The 18,942-nt window shown below is 45.5% G+C and overlaps 1 protein-coding gene across 3 annotated transcripts; it reads left to right on the top strand.

The window, feature by feature from the left end:
• The first annotated feature begins 5,977 nt into the window (after positions 1-5,977).
• LOC144118938 (uncharacterized) lies at positions 5,978-15,425 on the top strand. Of its 3 annotated transcripts, XM_077651704.1 has the most exons (5): positions 5,978-6,076; positions 9,862-9,952; positions 11,349-11,453; positions 13,193-13,288; positions 14,483-15,424. In XM_077651704.1, the coding sequence occupies exons 2-5, from the start codon at positions 9,889-9,891 to the stop codon at positions 14,527-14,529; spliced, it is 312 nt and encodes a 103-aa protein (XP_077507830.1). In that variant the 5' UTR covers positions 5,978-6,076; positions 9,862-9,888; the 3' UTR covers positions 14,530-15,424. The 3 variants fall into 3 exon arrangements, with proteins under 3 accessions (XP_077507830.1, XP_077507828.1, XP_077507829.1); XM_077651702.1 differs by lacking the exons at positions 5,978-6,076; positions 9,862-9,952 and adding an exon at positions 9,968-10,372 and having other exon boundaries at positions 14,483-15,425; XM_077651703.1 differs by lacking the exons at positions 5,978-6,076; positions 9,862-9,952; positions 13,193-13,288 and adding an exon at positions 9,968-10,372 and having other exon boundaries at positions 14,483-15,425.
• Positions 15,426-18,942: the final 3,517 nt, after the last annotated feature.

The following is an 18,942-nucleotide window of genomic DNA, read 5'->3' as shown; positions in this document are numbered from 1 at the left end:
CCAAATATGTCTAAGAACTTAATTTCAATGTTTTCCTGGCTTGTCTTGATTTGTTTAATGTCAGCCCGAAGTTCCTTTTTGTTTTTACCAAATTTTAGCATACGCTCATTGATGTATTTGAGCATCTGATACATAGCGTCAGGCTGATCCGTATCGTCAGTCGCTGAGCGAAGCTTGGCGCCCGGATTGGTCTCAATATCGCCAGAACAAAGCAACAATCACTCTACATCGAAGCAATCACTCATTCAATCACAGAGCGTATGTGAGCATGGGAGCATGACCAGAAAACGATTGTCAGATTTTTTAGCGTATAAAGAAGAGCGTCTACACACCTGCGGTGAGAACAGGAGAATTGTGTTGGCCATGCTGTCGCAGTGGCAGCTCCCATGCTCACTGACGCGGAAGACGGAGTACAGCCAATTTATACTGCCGGTGGGAATGGGCGTTGACATGGTTGACCGGAGGTTACCAGGGAAGCCGGTGATAACATTTCCATCAGGGAATGAAAACGTGTGGTGGAAGGAACCAGGTGGATTGAAGATATCTGTGGGCCGCACAGGGGCGCATGCGCCGCCGCGTAGAGGACTCATGACGACGTATCCCGGTGACAATGGTCCGAAGAGCAGCGAAGAGGCCAGGAAGAAGCAAACCGCAAAGATGGCACATGCCTGCGGTGAGAACAGAAGAATCGTGTTGGCCATGCTGTCGCAGTGGCAGCTCCCATGCTCACTTGGTCTCATGCTCAATTTCTGCTTGCCGAGAGGTTTTAATCGACGACCGGATCTTCATTGCAGTTTCATGAAACTCGTGAAAACAAATTCCCGTCGGTCGGCGGGCGTGCGGCTTGCAGGTCGGAAAGGCTCAGTAAAAAACTGCGTGCTCTTTTTTCACCCTGCCGCTTTCACCGCACCAGCTCAAGTCGAATTCAGTTCAGCTGGCCGCGACACAAGCGTGAATACACCCAATGCACGCGGCGCCCATATCCTACCACAGTCGACCAGAGTGGCAAACAAGGGCGCAAAGGACCGTTAGCAGACATAGTTTCGCGGTGGTGGACTAGCCCTACTAGCTGCAGTGCCAGTGGCCGTAGTGATGGTTTAATATTTATTTAGCGTACTTCGAAAATCGCGGAGTACTGAAATTCCCATAACGAATGGGCTCAACTGACTAAACAAAAAAGTTGTGCGATGGGAGTTTTGAAATGACTGGAATTATGGTGTAGAATCTCGCTTTCCTGGAAGATGGCTGCAGTTGATGGTTGTGCTTACGAAAACAAGGTTGAAATGCGTCGTCGTTCTGGAAACTGTTGGATACGCAGCCGTTGTGTGGCTGATCTGGCTGGAGGTTCAAGAGTCCTGGTGACGACGAGACTGTGAGGTAACACGGTATGGTAGAATTTATGAAACAAGCAAAATGTAGGTATTTTTCGGCCAGCGCGTAGGCTTTACATTTAGATTAGTGACGCTTGCATTGAGGGAGAAGTCTGAAGTGAAAGATCTGGGTGCACGGTATTTTCGGACTTACAAGAGTTAAACACGCTAGCTGCTTTACGGAGGACGGTTCACGACGTATAATGCCTGGAAGGAAGCCAGGGGTGCAGTTGGCATCGTTAATAACCTTTGTAACAGAAAAAAGCCACTGGACATCACTGGAAATGTGAGCACTTAAATATATGAGGCAAATAAAACGCATTTGAAACAAATTTCAGGCGCAGCTGGTGGTAACTAGGTCAGTCGATGAAAATTTTGGCGGCTTGCAAATAAGCCTGCGTCAAGTCAGAAAGGAGACAGTGAATTCAGTTAATTCTTTCGTCAGACATCACTGAATACATGAGCCCGGAGGATTTATAGCCACTTTCCAACTCTGCCGATTCGATTCTCTTGCTATCCAGTAGCGTTTGTGTTGCCTGCGTAACTTCGTCCAGCTTCAGAGCTTGCTTGATTAGCAACTTGCTTTTTTATTCTATTCAACCATTGCAGTTATCATGTAGTTTAGTAGACAGAAGGTCAGATGTGTTTTTTTCCTCTTTCAGTGCTTTAGATTTGCCATTTGTTTCATGGTGGTGTGATTTTAATGGCAGAAAGACAGCTTAGTCAAAGCGCTCCATGACTAACCTACTTGCTTTGCTCGAGGTTGTGTATTACTGACATTATCTTCGCAAGGAAATCCGATGGTCGCATTCGAAACAGGCATAGCCTGCGAATCTGTGAGTAGCTATGTAGGTGAATATTCTTAGCCAACTGGGTCATACCAACGCGATAGCGTTAAAGGCCCTGTTCTTCCGAAAATCCGCTGTCGGCGTTGTGAGCTAAAAATCACGAGCATGGCTCTGGCACGCGGTCCCCAGAGAGCACACTAGTAAGCAAATGTGCCACGTCGATCAGGTGACCTTGCGGCATCATCAGAAACATGCCCACCAAATAGTCACCATCTGCCCACCGTGGCGGGTGTCACGTAAATAAATGATTGGTCTCTCGGGATGAGTAACTTGAGCCACACAAGGCTTACAGCTGGAAGCACCTGTCATCACAGGGCGGTGGGTCATCACTTAACCGCTGCACCACTGCGCAGGGAGGGGTATGAGGACTTCCAGGTGTCTATGAATGTAAAGGAGAGAATTAAGTGCTGCATGTGTGGGAATTAACTGATTAGGCTATCACGTCATATTCATAAGGCCGGGCTTAAGTGTACCCCGAATTTTTTGCTCTTGTGATGTGCTTGGCGCAGCCAGAAGGCGACGCCTGGTGCCACTCAAAATAGAACACGCTAGCGTCGGTACCATGTGGCATGGTGCGAGCACGGCACTATTGTCTCCCTCTGCGTTGGAGACCCAACTATTTCTAAGGTTAAGGTAAACGTTCACTTTGCCGAGGACCCATTCTGAGCGTGGCCTATGTATTTTGTTAATTTACTTCAGCTAGAATGGCAGGCTTAACGTCGAGTGCTCCTTGGCGAGCTCGCCATTGGTTACCGTGTAGGCACGGCGGCAATCATGAGTGTAATTTATAATTATACTTGGCACTTAACTTGCTGCTGTGGCGCTCGGCATCGAAAACTCGTACATTCCTTGCATAGAGCGGATGTGTTTCAACATTTGCCGTCTGCCTGTGTTGGCCAATAAAGCTCAAGGTTCCTTAAGAACTATACTTAACTGCTAGGCAGACATGGGCAACCTCACAAGGGCAGGTCCTCATGATGGCAAGCTGACCTTTATCTCATGGATTCAGTCGGTGAGTTGAACGTGAGGAAAGATTAGCGCAGAAAATTTTGCGGAAGATGGAGGGCAATATGCACGGGTTGCGGTTGTCGGTGTGGCACGAAGTTGGTTCCTGCCCCGGCCCTTCCTTAAGTTTCCCGTGCGGGGCGCAGCCGTTTCCAGAGCAGTCATGGAAGACGACTAAAGGAAAATTACCACACAAAAACTACCCAAAGTCGGGCTGGGGAACGAACGCCTACTTTGGACGACCCTTCTGTTCGAAAGCCGCAGAATGTTCACCAGAGGCTCTTCTGCCTCCGTCCTCCCCGCTCACACCACCCCCCTACACGCGTTTGGACGCGAATACTTCTGCACGCGCTGCTCACAGGCGATCACGTAACTGCATGGTGGCGATCGCTTCAAAAAACTGGATGTTAGGCAGCTTCATGTTGAACCCCTCGGAACCGTTTTGAGTCGCTACTCTTTAAGAGGACCGGGCTTTCTCTCGCGTTTCTTTTCCAAGAGTGCAGGCCTGGTGTTAGGATTTGGGGCTTACATTTCTTTATCGCTTCTTGCACCAAACTTAAGCTCGATCGCCTTGGACATTCTTTGAATGAAAGCGAATACTTAAGGTTGAAAATAGAAGCCTTAAGAATTAACAGGGCCCCTTGGATCGCAGTTAGTGAAAGAGAAAAAGTATACATTTATGCTAACGTATATGGCCATTGAATGTCGGTTTTTCCTTGTTCTTTTCCCGTCTTCCGTGCGTGTTTTTTTTTCCTCCTTATTGATGCGATAGTCTTATGGCTCCCATTCTGCAGAATATCCAGCGTCGTCTTTGCGACGATGACGGCAACGACAATGGCGACGTTGTGAGCGAAAAACCCCCGGAGAAGCAGCTTAGGTGGGGAAAATGCGAGCCGGGCAAATTGCGTGTAGGCAGCTAGTCGGTGCGTGGAATGCGTGTGAAGTCAGCAACGTATGCGGCCGGTTCTCGCGTTTGGCCGCGGTCTGATACAACGATGCGGTTGTATCGTTGTATCCCAAGCCCGCCCGCATTCGCGACACCGTATCGGTTGTTGTGACTATTAATGCGACAGGTTTAGAAGCCTCATTACGGGAAAAGCCCGCCGCGGTGGCTCAGTGGTTATGCTGCTCGGCTGCTGACCCGAAAGACGCGGGCTCCATCCCGGCCCTGGTGGTCGCATTTAGACGGAGGTGAAATGATAGAGATCAGTTGTCCACCAGATAAGTTTCTTGTCTTTTCCCAATAGTATTATTTGAAATTGCCTTCGTGCCGAAGGTGAAATTTGTTCCTGCAACTTACATCACCAACAGTTGCGTGAATGGAACAGTCTGGGTAAATATCGTGCCTCCTTGGTGTACTATTTGTGATCGGAATGTGCCTGGCGCCGTGCTGTCCTTGCTGTGGGGCCTTTTGTTCATGCGACATCTGTTACTTGTGATCAAGTAATCGAACAGGCCTATGAAGGGTGACCCACAATGGCGACAAACGAGGGCCACAGTCAGGGGGAAGGGAAAGCGCCACAACTAGTTCTACCTGTTCGTCGCTCCAAAAGAGCAGAGAATTTAGATTTTTTGTGACCATACCAAGTCGATAAATACAACAGAAAAGTTTCTGTCGTGTCAGAAAAAACTTTCCATTTTTTTGCCAGCAGCTTGTAGTAACAACAGAAATACTGTAGCAGCATAATTTTGCGTGTCCAGCTCAGAAAAATACTACAGACCTGTAGGCTACAGGAAAGTAACACAGAAAAAAATGAGGTACCGCTGTAAAATACCGCAATACAGCAAAACGATCGCTCATTACGACAAAACTAAAAAAATATTTAATCACATTTTCGGCACAGTTCTATCCTTGTTTTTAGGCTGGAAGCAATCCTGGCGCCATATGTCTGAGGCACTTCGATTTCTTTGAGGCATCATCATGCTGGAAAAATTTTTGGATGCCGCGTAGTGACAACCAGCATTTCTTGCATAGACCCCAGGGAGAGAGAGAGGGTTTATTGATAAGAAAGCAGAGAGGTTGGCCTGAAAAATAAATATCTGGCCTGCTACTCTGCTAGACCCAATATATACGCCACGAGGCGTGAGAAGAGACTTCTGGCTCCTTTTTCTTCATGAACGACCACTGGAAGCGTTACTGCCAAACAATCGTACAGGCACTGTGAAGCTGTCCTTGCGAGCATGATGTTTTTCGCCCATCAGCGCATGGTTTTTATGTGTATGTTTGTAGGAACTGTCTTAGTATTGAAAATTGATGCTGTATACTCCTGAAACAGTAATTCAGCAAGAAGAGCGTGTAGACACTACGTCACGATCGCATTCTCGCGGTACCGCCAAAATGACATCTACGAAGGTGAATACAATTCTGAGAAACACTACAGAGCCACATATTTCAAAACAAAGGCGCTTTAGAAACACAAAGCGTAATGCACTAAGGCTTGAGCGTATTCTAGTGGGGAAAAGAGTGCTACCTTTCTGAGAACTCGTGTTCGTGGTAGTCGTCAAGCGGTGGCTTTCACCATTCGTAGTTACCTGTTCCAAATGGCCGACTTCGAGGGCAGGTGTGCAGCAGACGTCACGAGTGTGTTCAAGGTAAGGCAGGCGATAAATTTTGCTGTTTTCCGTCGCACTGTTCACAAGTGCCAGCTGCCACTTGCATTTTGTCATGTGCCTTTTTCTGTGTATTTTTATTTTTACAGCGGATTTGCGATACCCAATGGCGTAACGATCCAGCGTACAAAGAGGTACCGGCTGTTCTGGCAATCTGGGCGTGCTGCATCCCTTTGCCTTCTTTTTATTTTTCTGTCATATCCTGTGCAGGTGCCGTGGTTGAGACAATGAAAGCATTTGCTGGTGAGTCTTCTGCGAAGGTTTTCTTTTCCCTGTCAGCTTACTGCCTGGAGCCTCCCAGTGTGAATTTTGAGAGCTTGCCCTGCTCCTGAGACCGGAAAACCACGATGTATTTTACAAATGACGGCAGTGAGGATAGGGAGAGTCTACGTCCTTCTGACTAACTGAATTTTTCGTATTCGGGCTCTTCGGCGGAAATATAAGTATGACAGAGTGAACTCTACTTTTTCTCTTTTTAGCACATTAGGCCTAAGTGCCTACTAAGTGTCACTTTTTTTTTTCGTCGTTGCTTGCCTCACCATTAACATAAAAGGCGCATTTACATCTGGGCGCCGAGCACGCGACCCATCGTACCATATCTATATATTATGAGGACCGACTTTGCAGCACAAATTATAGGTGTGCATTGAAATATAAATTTGAGATGGAGCCTTAGGTGCAGTTCGATGCTGGCTTTCTTTTTTTGTGCTGCTTACCTTCACTTTTAACAAGGGTGCTTTTCACATGACTTTTTGAGGCATATATTTTAAATTTCTTGGGAAAAATCACGGTAGCGGAAAGGACATCAGTTTTGAGCAGTTTTTAATATTATTTATTCAAGCCACCTTTTATTCTTAACTTCAGCTGCATTAACCAGCTGAATATTTGCTTGGAATCAAAGGAAACGTTATTTTCTGCTTTTGTAGGCGCCCTATGTTTCTGGTGCATCTTTTCGGAATTCCGTAGTGTGCGTGAACTATGTTCTCCTGGCGCAAGTTTCGCTGAAGATGCAATTTACAGCTCTACTATATTTATGCTGCTTTTTAGACGGTAATAATCTGACATAGGACACTGGTGTCGAGTGAAGCGCAAGTCCGTCCGCACCGGACATTCTCCAACGTAGGGTGTTACGTTGGGTGGTTTATTTATGCATTTGTTCATGCAGCGCACCTCGTGATAAACCAGCTAATGCGGCTACTGTCTAAAATTTCGCTGTTTCTGTTCTTCTTCTGGCTTACGTCGTCATTATCGCCAACAGCTTGACTAAGCCTACTGCAGTACAAAGGCCTCTCCATATCTCTTCAATCAACATTTTGCCTCCCTCCAATTAACGGCTTACGTAATGCATAATAAAACACTCTTCGTCAGCCAGCGTGGTTTCTCAGGAGCGCCTAGGCGGCCGCCGTCCGTTGCGCGTTAGAGCAACATCATAGCTACTGAACACAAATACGTGCTTTGCACCCCTGACTTAAGATTTTTTTTTATTTTAATGTACCTTAGCCCTGATACATAGCATCTTGCAATGAGAGTTCCTAAACGTTTTATAGTTGCCTTTTGTCAGTTATTTTCTATTCGATATTTTCTGATTTCAGCTGTCTGACACAAGAGACTGCTCATGAGTTTTACTCAGACTGAACTCAAAATTATGTCAGCGTTTTCTAGCCCATACATACCCTGCAGGCGATATTAGTTAATGTTTAAACGCTAGAGAACACGGAAACTAATGAACTTAAAAGCAACTGACAAGAATTGAATACAATCAGAAAACTTCTTGACTGCGTTTCAGAGAAAATGCAAACCAATTAAAGGGTATCAAGATTACTTTAGCATTGTCTAGATAATTTGGTTTCATGCTATTCTAATCAGAATCTTCGGCATGTATTATAGTCTACCTGTAAATAATCAGCTGTTAACGTATAAAGTCAGGAGTCGCTCCTTTTTATGGCCAAATCAATATAGCCAAACTAGTTCAATGTTAAAGGCACTGCACTACCCTCATATCCACCGGCAACGTCAGCTCAAACGCGCCGTTTGAGTACAGAACCTAGATATATCATTAGGCGAAAACACAGTACAGCATAAAAAAAATACGGGCATAGACGTACAAAGACCACACCGGATGCGTGTTGCCCGCTGGAGTGAAATCTTTTCGTTGCAAGCGAGCTCACGAACTCGTACAGAGCTTCAATAGCTGTATGAGCAGATGTCTACAAAAGCCACTAAATTTGTGACCACACGAGTGTGTTTTTGAGGCAGCCATCTGTATAGGTCAAAGACGGCAAGTTGAGGGGAGGGTACGTGAACTGTGTACATATGTTCCAATGGCTTTCCTTCTAACCTCGACTCCCACGTCACTGAAAACCGATGTGGCAGAGGCTTGAAACTGCGACGAGAGAGTAGGCGGATATTCTTCTGTTTTGCAGTGAATAAACTTGAGCTGGCAGAATATATGCGTGAGAGGAGAAAAGTGGCTCAATTTCTTTGCCTACTCTGCCTGATATCATGAATAAAAGATTGAAAGCATTTTGTTATTAGCATACAAACATAGCGTCCTTAATATAGCACACAGACAGCGTTTGTAGAAATCCGCGCTCAATCAAGTAGCAGCAACAAACAGCTCAGCGCTGTGAATTTTTTTTTATATAATGAATGCGGCAGAAGACTGCTTCCTAGTATGAAGGTTATAGCACTGGCGATTAAAAAATAAAAACACGAGAAATATCATCCACACGAAGATATTAATCCTCGTCATCAAACGTCAGTCATTCTCTTAGGAAACTTCTCAGCAGTCCATAAAGCGTGAATGTTTGCTTTTGAAGTCCAAGAGTCTCTTTTCTATTGCGAGGATGTCGGACAGCTCACTTTCCTCGGCCGATTAAGAACTAATCCAGAAATATGCGCTGCTGGGCGCTGACCACGCTTTCACTCTAAAGGCCAAGTTACTAGCTTGCTTGAGGCGTCGCCTGTCCATTTCTTCAAGTGTTGGGAGTGTGTTCGTGACGACAAAATATTATCTTTTTCATAGAAGGCCACAGTTGATGAGCAGTGATTGTCATCGCGGATGGCTTTTCTAAAATTTCAAAATGCTTGTTTTCTTGGCGACGACTGTTCAGTTCTCAAGGGGCTGGTAGGAAACGAGGTTCGTTGCCTCTAGACACCACAATCATATATATTCTTGAAAGCTACTCATGAGTATCAGCTTCTATACTGGTGTCATATCCAGATTCGCCTGCCGTCTTTCTGTGTTAGTCGTTGTAGGGCGCCTCGAAAGAGAGCTGAAACACATTCATAATTAGGCTCCCTTTTTTTGCGTACAAATCGAATGCCCCAGAAGAACAGGTAAAAAAGGGCGACTTTGGAAATTGTAGAATATACGATGTCTGTTTGAGCGCCAGAGAGAGAAGGGATAATTTATAAAAATATACTTCTGGCTTCAAGGATGGTGCTCTTAATTCAGAAGCCCAGCTCTGGCTAAGATCTCTTGATCACGGCGGACCAGCAAAAGCTGGTGGCCGGGAAAGGGTAGGGGTAACCAATGTTCACGTGTGGCTCTTGTGGTGTGGCGGATGTGTGGCTGGGCAGTTGGAAGTGCTTCGTATTCGCAAACCATCTGATAGAAGGTGAAATTGGTGGGGCGGCTTTCAGGTCGGTTGTTGGGATGAAGAGAAGGTGTAAGAGCATGAGAAGTCGACACCAAAATTTGAGCTAGTTAACTATCATCGAGCGCAGGGCAGTCGCCCATAACCACAGAGCAGTGCTCTTTAACTGCGGGATGGAGGCTCGAGAGTACTGCTATGACCACCTTTAAGGCTTTCACCAGCCCGGATGAGCACTGAGTGTATGCTTTTTTTCTTGTATCCTCTACTTTCGCGGCCTCTTGCGCAAAACACCCAAATTTAATTTCTTTTATGATTGTCTAGTCTGTTCCGCGAAAACCATTTCCACATAACATAGCCTTTACCTACTTTGATGAATAAGCTGTCAAAAATGCTTGTAACGTGAACAGCTCGTTTTCGTACCCGTTCCAGCAAGAGATCAAGCCAAGGCCAGCTGAAATGTTGAACTGCAGGCGGTCGCTTATTTTACTGCTGTTGCTTGCACTGTTTAGCGTGGCACTCGGTGAGTATTTTTTTTTGCGTTAGCTTGCATTGTACAAAATACCATTGTCATAAGTTACAGAATGGCTCAATCACCTGAGCTTACAGGAAAGATTTAGCTAGTAGAGCGCAGGCGGAGACGACAGGACCCGTACCTAACCGTCTACAGGACTTCAAAGCAGGTTTTATTCCAATCTCCTCGAGCCGACCCGGAGCCCGACCTTTGCTGCCAAGCAGCCGGTGTATATTCGTCTTCCATGCATGGTTCGATGTGAAGAGGTGGCGCTGTGGCAGGGCTGCCCCCCACCCACCCCCCCGCCTTGCAAGGTGCTGGGCGATGAGCGACAGAAAGGTGCTGCTGGCGCTAGTGAACTCAGCCAGGTGCCGCGGTTGCTGCGGAGGGATGCGCGGGAAGTTGAGGAGTTACAGAGTCGCTGTCAAGGTAGGCCGGCTTCAGCCGCTCTTGGGCTACCGGGTAGGCGGAGCCGTTTATCTCGATGGTATAGCGTGCTGTACGGTGCTCCATGACGCCAGAGGGCCCTAGGTAATGCAGCTGCAGAGGTCTGTGGTGGGAATCTTGAAGCACAAAAACATGAATAGCTGACCTGATGTTTGCTGATACCTAAACTTGCCGAGCTGTTCTAGGGCGCGAGCTTTGGTGCCACGCGGATTTTGTATTTTAGTCTTCTTCGCGTGCTCCGTAGTGAAGATCTGGCGCTGGTACAAGCTCATAGTGTTTCCCAAGCTCTGCACTCTTCTAGATTCTGAAATCTCTATTACTTTTGCATTTAAATTCTTCAGAACGGCACAAATTGTTATGTAATGTAATTGTGCATTTGATTGTTGCGTTTATATGTGCCACCTTGTATCAGTTTCTACCCAAAAACTCTATTACATTCGTCTGATGTAATTGTGCATTTGATTGTTGCGGTTATATGTTCCACCTTGTGTCAGTTTCTACCCAAAAACTCTATTACATTTCTCTGACGTCACTACGACTAGTCTTATTTGCTTGTGTAAAGCCACGTTCAGCACTAATGAAGGTGGCATCATCACACAACTAATTGGTTCGACAAAACCACTGTGGAAAGTAACACTTCTTTCAGATGTGCCAGAAGAAAACATTTGCTTCTCATGCTCATTCTTTGAACTTTTCCATTTGAAAAAGTGAGCTTTCCGCATATATTAATTGACATGCTGCGTAGCATACGAAGTGGAATACGATTGACGGGTACACATCTTGGCCACGTCTACAGAATACCTTTCAATGCATTATATGCCTTAATTCTCAGGAATAACTGACAGATTAACTTCGCGCTGCAGAGTGTCAGTGCTTCCCATTCATTAGGAAAGCAATGCACTCTTTCAATGCATATCCACAATATTGTTTCTTACGCTTTCTTATCGCATTGTTTTAGGCGAGACTATAGTGCTTGATGGGGGATCTTCGGATTCCGGAAATGTCATCGTTCCATCGTCGAGCTCATCATCAACTATCGTCATCAAGAAAGAGCCGCCTAAAGGTGAGAGTACAACAAAAACTGGTGTTTAGAAGAAATGTCTCACATTCACAAAGAGGAATCCTTCTACCAGTGTTTGCCCTTTTTTCGTTCACCGATTTTCGATGTTTTGTCCTCAAATGAAAGAGCAGCAGACGGAGTGTACTCTTAGTGAAAGGCGTTTTTGACCTTGTACACAATCCACTGCCACCATGCTACATCCTTCCTGTTGTGTGTGATTTCACACTAACACACTTTCACAAAAAAACACACATTAACGCGTGTTACGTGAACATCTCGCACTACAAGAGGAATACGGGAACTACACAAGATTTTATATTGTGGCACAAAAAGAGCAAATTAGTTGTGTAATAGCAGATAATTGAGGAAAAATAAAGGCTGCCGAAAAGTGCATCTATTTTTATAGCCGAATCTTATGCAGTGTGCGTAGTTATAAGCAAAATAATGAATCATAGCATCAAAAACAGGAAAATTTATCCTGATTTACTTGCCCTCTCACAGCGTTACATTCCAGAAATGCGGTTGAACCTTTGACAGGATGCATCGTACACAATATAGAAAAAGTCGCAACATAAGAACATAGATTCTTCTGGTTCCCGGGTCATTTATGGATACGCGTAATTGAGAGAGCAGGCACGTGGTGCACGAGCTCGCAGTAGCTAAATCAAGGAAGTGAGCACATTCCCTAAAATCTACATGGTGTTATTATAGAGTTAATTGAAAGATAAGTAGCAGAATACTTGGGAAAATTAAATAAAAAACTGCATTTTGTAAAGGACGCCCTGGGAGAATGGAAGTCATGCAAGCAACAGGAACGATTTACGAAGTAACATTATGACGTCTCATCGGATACGCTCAAGTTATACATAATTCTTTACAGAGAGAACAAAACAATATTTTATTTGAAATATATACACGCAAACCACTTTTTATTTTCAAGTACAAAACTCGGAACACTAAGAAAAACTTTAATCTATTTTACTACGAACACAATCGTTCTCACCCAGTGGTCTTCTCAGGCGAAAATTCGCTTGTTGATGTGCTCTTAAGTTTTTAAAGGAAGCAAACATCCTAAACAAACTGTAAACTTGAAAAACTCTACTCTGTTATTCACTGCAAAAATCAACACTTTAACCCTGAGCTTGGCGCAAAATAGTCTCAGTTGCTTATGTGCCATACAACATGACATAATAGTTTTTATCGCATTGTTTTAGGCGAAACTATAAAACGTTCGGTTGGGCGAGTTAGTTCATCGTGAAAAAAGAGTACTTTTAGCGCGAAACAACTAAGAAAGGACGAGTACATGAAAGATGCCTTGAGCAGGGGACCGGAACGGACTTGGTTGTTCATTGTAGGCCTTGTGATCAGCCCGGGACATGCGCGCCGTTACTAAACCATACACGAGTAATCGGAAGAGGCAATGACAAGTCAACGCGGGTGTTGACTGAGGCATTCCACATCAGGAAGAAGGGCTCTGGTTGTGTCAGTAGCCCTTCGGTGAAGCTGTACTCTAACGAGCACAAGTTTTTAGATGGGCTTATCTGACGAGGATGCGTGATCTACAGCCTCTCTGGTATTGCGCCTGTACGCAGGCTCTGGCATGTGTGCAGTTTCTGTACATAAAATCGGTGTATAAAATTAGTTTATTCTGCTAATAAAAGTTGAGAGGGCGCTCTTTCGTGTCTTGTATTCTTTCCTCGTCCTTCCATAGTTGTTTCGCGATAAAAGTATTCCTTTTCCAGGCGAAATTATAGTGGTGGATGGGGGATCTTCGGATGTCGTCGTCCAAATGTCAAGCTTATCTTCAACTATCGTCATTAAAAAAGAGCCACCGAAAGGTGAGAGTACTGCAGCAATCGGCGTTTTTAAGAAGCGTCTCATATATACTAAAAGGAACTCTTCTGACAGCATTCGCCCCTGTTTTTTTTTTGTTCCCTTATTTTGCCATGCGCTGATCACATACGAAAGAGCAGCTGACGGATGGCGTTGTTAACCTTGCAGGGACGAGAAGTAAAAAAAAACGAGATGGTTAAGGCATGATTCAGACAGTAGATCACGATTTATACAATGTACAAATGAATGCTACCGCAACGCGCAGGCCCAAGATGTGCACTCAAGCCATGGCGTTAAACTGCGATATCGTCCAACGGCGCCTCGACGTGGGTTGATGCTGCTCTGATCGCGTACCAAATAGCCTTGTTTGGCTGTAATAAATAAGGTTAATTAATGCTCGCGTTGTGATCTGCCTTACGAGGACTGAAAATTGCTCGTGACAACTTGCTTTATGACGTGCTCAACGCCTTGCGGGACTTTCACCATACACCGAACGTCTAGGGCATCGCGAGGGAGACTATCGGTACCTTCAATATATTGAGCTCCAATCTATGCAGAAGTTTTTACTCTGGTTAGACGCTTCGGTCGACACCATCAGCGCCCACAACGGTGTAACAAAACACACTTTCCACAACGTTAGCTCAAAGTAATAACAGACTGAGTGGTGTCTTGGGCATCCCAGTAGAGCATTGCCACGTGCAGTAGTGTTAGCTGTTATCACTTTGAGCTAACTCTGCTCTATCTTTGTTTCCAGATATACAGAATTCTGACTTCTATATTTATTTACAAAACTGATGTTTCTTTCTGATACATTGCAGAAATGAATACAGAAGCACAAGAAAAAATCCAATTCAAAACGTAACATGGTTCGGTACCCCTTTCAAAAACTTTTCCAAAAATCTTGCGCGAATCGACTAGCCTAAGTTCTATATTTAGACAATATGGGGAAGACAACATATGCTAAAATGTCTGGTACATTATTCCATTGCTGAGGACAGCAATATTTTAGTCTTAGCCAGAAAATGTGCGGCGCGTAGGCAGCAGTTCAATGTCATTGTTTTAGTATTAGCACCAATGACTTTGTATTCTGCCATGCCTGTGCCGTTTAATTTCTCGTTCTTCAATTTTTATATTCTTGCCTTTTCTTGAGTGATCTCTTTAGCCCAGTCCTCATATCTTGTCGTTTCTTTTTTCTTTAGTGGTCGTCGTGAAAGAAGAGTCGCCCATCGTCATTCAGGTGAAGTGATTGCAGCGAACCTGATGAGAGTGGCTTCCTATCCCATCACGCAAGCAGCGCTGCACTACCGAGAGCACACCAGCCGTACAGATGAAGAACTATTCGGGCCCAAGTTGAAGAACACGGACTGCTCTCACTGCGTCTCGCGCCATTAGAAAAGCGCGACTCTTTTTACGGCACGCCAGTTCAGCACCGTTCCCTACTAACCCAACACTGATAGTTTCTTATCTGTTTGTGAACATTAGTTTTCCTTTACATATTCAGCAAGCGATGTTTTTCTTAGACGATTATGATTCATTAATTTGGTTTTCGGAGGTCCAGTTGTTTGGAGACCACCGCACGTTGTAATGGAAGGAGTTTTTTGAACAAAGATGATTAGCAAGGGTGTGATTTTTTTTTTCCAACAAAAGATAAGAAAATTCTTCTGCACACTTAAGATTAGGTGTAACGTTCTATGAGCAGGAAATGAAAGTTCTCTAGACATGCTTCAAGATATGCTACGCAATGTTCCACTATATAAACGCAAATAGCGTCTCAAAGTTCCTCGGCACGTGAGATCCCGAAACAGTAGATTACTTAAGAATAAAATGCAGCTTAACGATTAGTACTTAGCACTTACTTTTGCGCTGCAGAGGTAAGCTTTAAAAATTAATCATCTATGCCTTTAGCCTGCAGTATACCTCCACGCTGGAAATGTTTTTTTCTTCAGTCACCCACTTTGTATGCCAGCCATAGTCTCAATGCGAAGTAGTCGCTCAAAATAAAGAGACGGCAGTCGAAGATCGACTTCCCGCCACTTCTGGAAAGACTTAAACGTGCCTTACAGCTTCTGCATTCTGTCATCCTGGCACTTCGTCTTTTTAATAAAGTAACCAACCAAAGCCCCTCTTTACTTTGTGAAAAGCTGGGGGTCGAGGACTGCGTCAGAAGTTCCTACACCATGGCCCTCTATTTGTTAACAGGTTGACATGGTTAAGATGTACTGGTTGAAAAGCAATCACACATTTTAAGGCTCCTAACTTCAACGGCGAAATCACAACTGCAACGTGGAAGAATCCAACACCATGCGCTGAAACTGTTTTAGTCTACAAAATTCCGCGTCAACAATATTTGGAACAATATTTGGAACTTGTGGTTTGTGCCAGTTACAAAAACAATTTCCTCCTTTGCGACAAACCTAGCATTTCGCACAAAGTACAGAACGGAACATGTTTTCGCATCAGGAACAGTTCTCGTATCGAAGTCACTGCCTTGTTATGAGTGAAAGTTCCCCAGTGCCGCCTTTCCTGATTTCATGTTGCGGCTGTTTTGGCCCAACCTTTCTTCACTTTTTGGCCGATTATAGCAGTATAAATTGTTGTCGTTTAATTCGTTAGCATTAGAACCCCAATTTGAGCAAAAAGTGTCTGGCCTCAGCATCGGGTGAAGTGTCATGAGAGAGGAGGCAAGTTGGAGAGAGCGAAGGACGAGCTGGAGAAGGAAGGAGAAAGGAGGGAAGTAGAGGGCGTAAGAAAGTGGAGAGAGCAAGAGAGAGGGTGTCGCTGGGAGGCGACAGGTGGCGAGAGGAAAGCCGCGGTCGCCAATCAGATTCGAGGGGTGGAGTGAGTGGAAGTGGGGTACAGAGTTCCACATGGTGATTGATTGATGTGCGGTATCGCGCCATCCGCCACTGTCTGAGGCGAACACTAATGGTAAAATCACAGTTTGCCTCCTGAATCGCATTGATCGTCTAAATTTTTTTGCCTTCCTTTGAAGAACAGCACTGATCTCTGCAAGTTTTAAAGAACAGTACACGCATTTGCGAACATCACTGACCTGCCAACATTTCTGACAAACATCGGGAGAAGCTGCTGCATTGTCTCTTCTGAGCAGACATCCAGGTCGCATTCACTAAGTTGAGCAGCAGCACATCACGGAGCGCTTAGGAGCTGCGTAAAATAAAAGCAAACTTGCCTAATTCGCTTTTATATAGCAAGGAACTGTGGTTTTATTCTTTACCTTCGTCTTCTGACCTTTTGAGAAACTGAGTTATTTTAAAAAGCAAACAGATCATGTAAGTTTTCCAGCGAGTATGCGGAAACCTTGATCCTGTTCGCATTTTTTCTCTGCATCCGCTTCATCGTGTCGTTCCGGATGAGACATGCAGACATACTCATAGGTTAATGTGGCCTACTCTTGTCCATTATTGTAGGTTTTTTTGGATAGAATCTTTGACCTACATCACTGCTTCCACTGATTTATTTCGTCATTTGTTCTTGAATCGGTAGGAGGTTCGTAGGTGAGTTTATTACCTAGCCTTCTTTACAATGTCCAGAACGAATGGATGAGGCTGTCCACGTATTCACGGCCGAAAATCTGAACAGGTAAGTACACAAGTCCACGCTACCGTATGGAGGCATGTGTACGGTCTGATGGCATATACCTGATGCCCTGATGCCTGATGGCCTGATGGTATTCGCTTTTTCCCTCACCCATCGAAGGCAGCACACCTCCTTTTCGACGCTTTCCCGTGTCATACCGAGACCCTTCCGCTCCCGGCCTCCCTTGGAGCGGTAGCAGAGGGCAGAGGAGAAGCACCAGCTAGTCTGCGTTGGCAGCGCGGGCCGCGACATCACTTATCTTTAGTGCGTTAGCATTTTAACGCTCAATATCGAAAAAAACTCCGTCGCTGACTTTGGAATGTTAAGCCTCCACCTTCAATGCACTCTCCGGGCCCAGAAAGTCGATCTTCCATCTACTAGCACGCACCCACCACCCAGATTCCAACCTCCACTCCAAAGACCTCCATCCAACCTCCAAAAGCTTCATCCGCCCCGACACCTCCGGAATCTACCACAAGAAAAAGACCCACAAACCCATCGTGAAGCAATTTCAAGCACAAATGGGTCACCAAGCAGCTGAAGCTGCATACAGGTGACGCGAATGAGAGCAGACGAAACTGCTAACACGTACACCACCGCATGGATCGCATTGATTGTCTGTGCTTTTTTATCGCATTGCTTTTATCGGTCGCCTTGTTCTTTCCGTACACTGGGAGAAGGCGGTGTCACGGAAGCTTGGAGACGGTCGTCGGTATCCGCTCCTGCAAGAAGATGGAGTTTTCAACTGCGGGAACGAGTTTACAGCTCCTTCTCGCTCGCTTTAATTTGGTTGTGGGGTCATAGTTGGTCGTTGTATGCGAGACGGAGGACCATTGCCCTAATAGATGTTTTGAGCACGTATCGTTCGTAATAAGAGAGCGTTTCACAGCGATAGCTGTTAGGCGCCCGTCCCTGGCTTTCTCGTCGCCGTCGGCGTAACCGGTGGGTGTCTTAATGGCACCGTCACGTGACATGTCATGTAATATTATGTCACGTGGCGTTAATGTCACAGTCAACCTGGGTCACGTAAGCCTAAGGGTGGCTCTGTTTGGAACAGCCACCTGCCAGTGCAGGGGTGCATCACGTGACCACTGCACCAGCGTGCCAGGAATATATCCCCAAAACTAAACGCCTAAACAGCTATTGCTGAACGTCGCACTGTTACCTGTGAGTTTACATATAGGACCGCTGTCGGTCTAGGCTACCGCAGTTGTTTCTACCTCGTACCCTGGCAGCAAGGATGTGTCTTTACATAGCATGTTTTCGGGCCCATATCTACCGCAGCACTTCTGAATCCAGTGTGCATGCCATTGTTTTCTGGCTTGATTTCTGTTTGAATGTATATTGCGTGGTATCGGCGGGGAGACGCGCATCGGCGCGCACTCTTTATGGGTAAGTTTTACTGGGTTGCTAATGATAGTCTCGGCCACCGCATAGCTGAGGCGCGCGAGGACATCGCAACCCTGCGGAAATGCAACCGTACGTGTGCGAATCGCTAACCCGAGCACGGGCTTTCTAGTCTTGCGTATTGCCACCTAGGTTTTGCGGAGATATTCCTTGGTGTGGTTGCGGTACGGCAGGTTGCTGGCAGGGCGCGAACAGTCAACGGCTTATGTCAGTCGAAGGATATCTCCCAATCCGCGCCGTTTGCTGGACGCGTGTCCGTACCATGTTCATGACCGTGGGGATAGCGGCTGCAATTTCCTTGACCTGATTAACCTTTCCTCTTTTTCTGTTATGATCAAAATTGGTCGCAAAAAATTATTTTCGATTTTTTATTGGTGCTTGTTAACTTCAAAGCAAGACATTGAGAGGTTTCTGGGTCAGGCTCCTCGTCTTGGAAAGCTGGCATGGGAGCTCTGAGGCAGCAAAGGATATTGTGGTACGTCTGCAGTGCTACAGAACAAAACAGAAAAAACACATGGCTACATGCTGGCACACATAAGTACTGCGTGTAAACTTGTCAGCGTATGCCGTTATATATGTGTTAAGCTTTAGCACAATAGCCATGCATCACGAGCTAGTCTGCGACCACTGTGTGAAATATATTCTTACACCATGC

The sequence above is a fragment of the Amblyomma americanum genome, chromosome 2, assembly GCF_052857255.1.
Source record: "Amblyomma americanum isolate KBUSLIRL-KWMA chromosome 2, ASM5285725v1, whole genome shotgun sequence".
Taxonomy (NCBI): Eukaryota; Metazoa; Arthropoda; class Arachnida; order Ixodida; family Ixodidae; genus Amblyomma; species Amblyomma americanum.
This window is presented reverse-complemented; position numbering and strand designations above follow the sequence as displayed.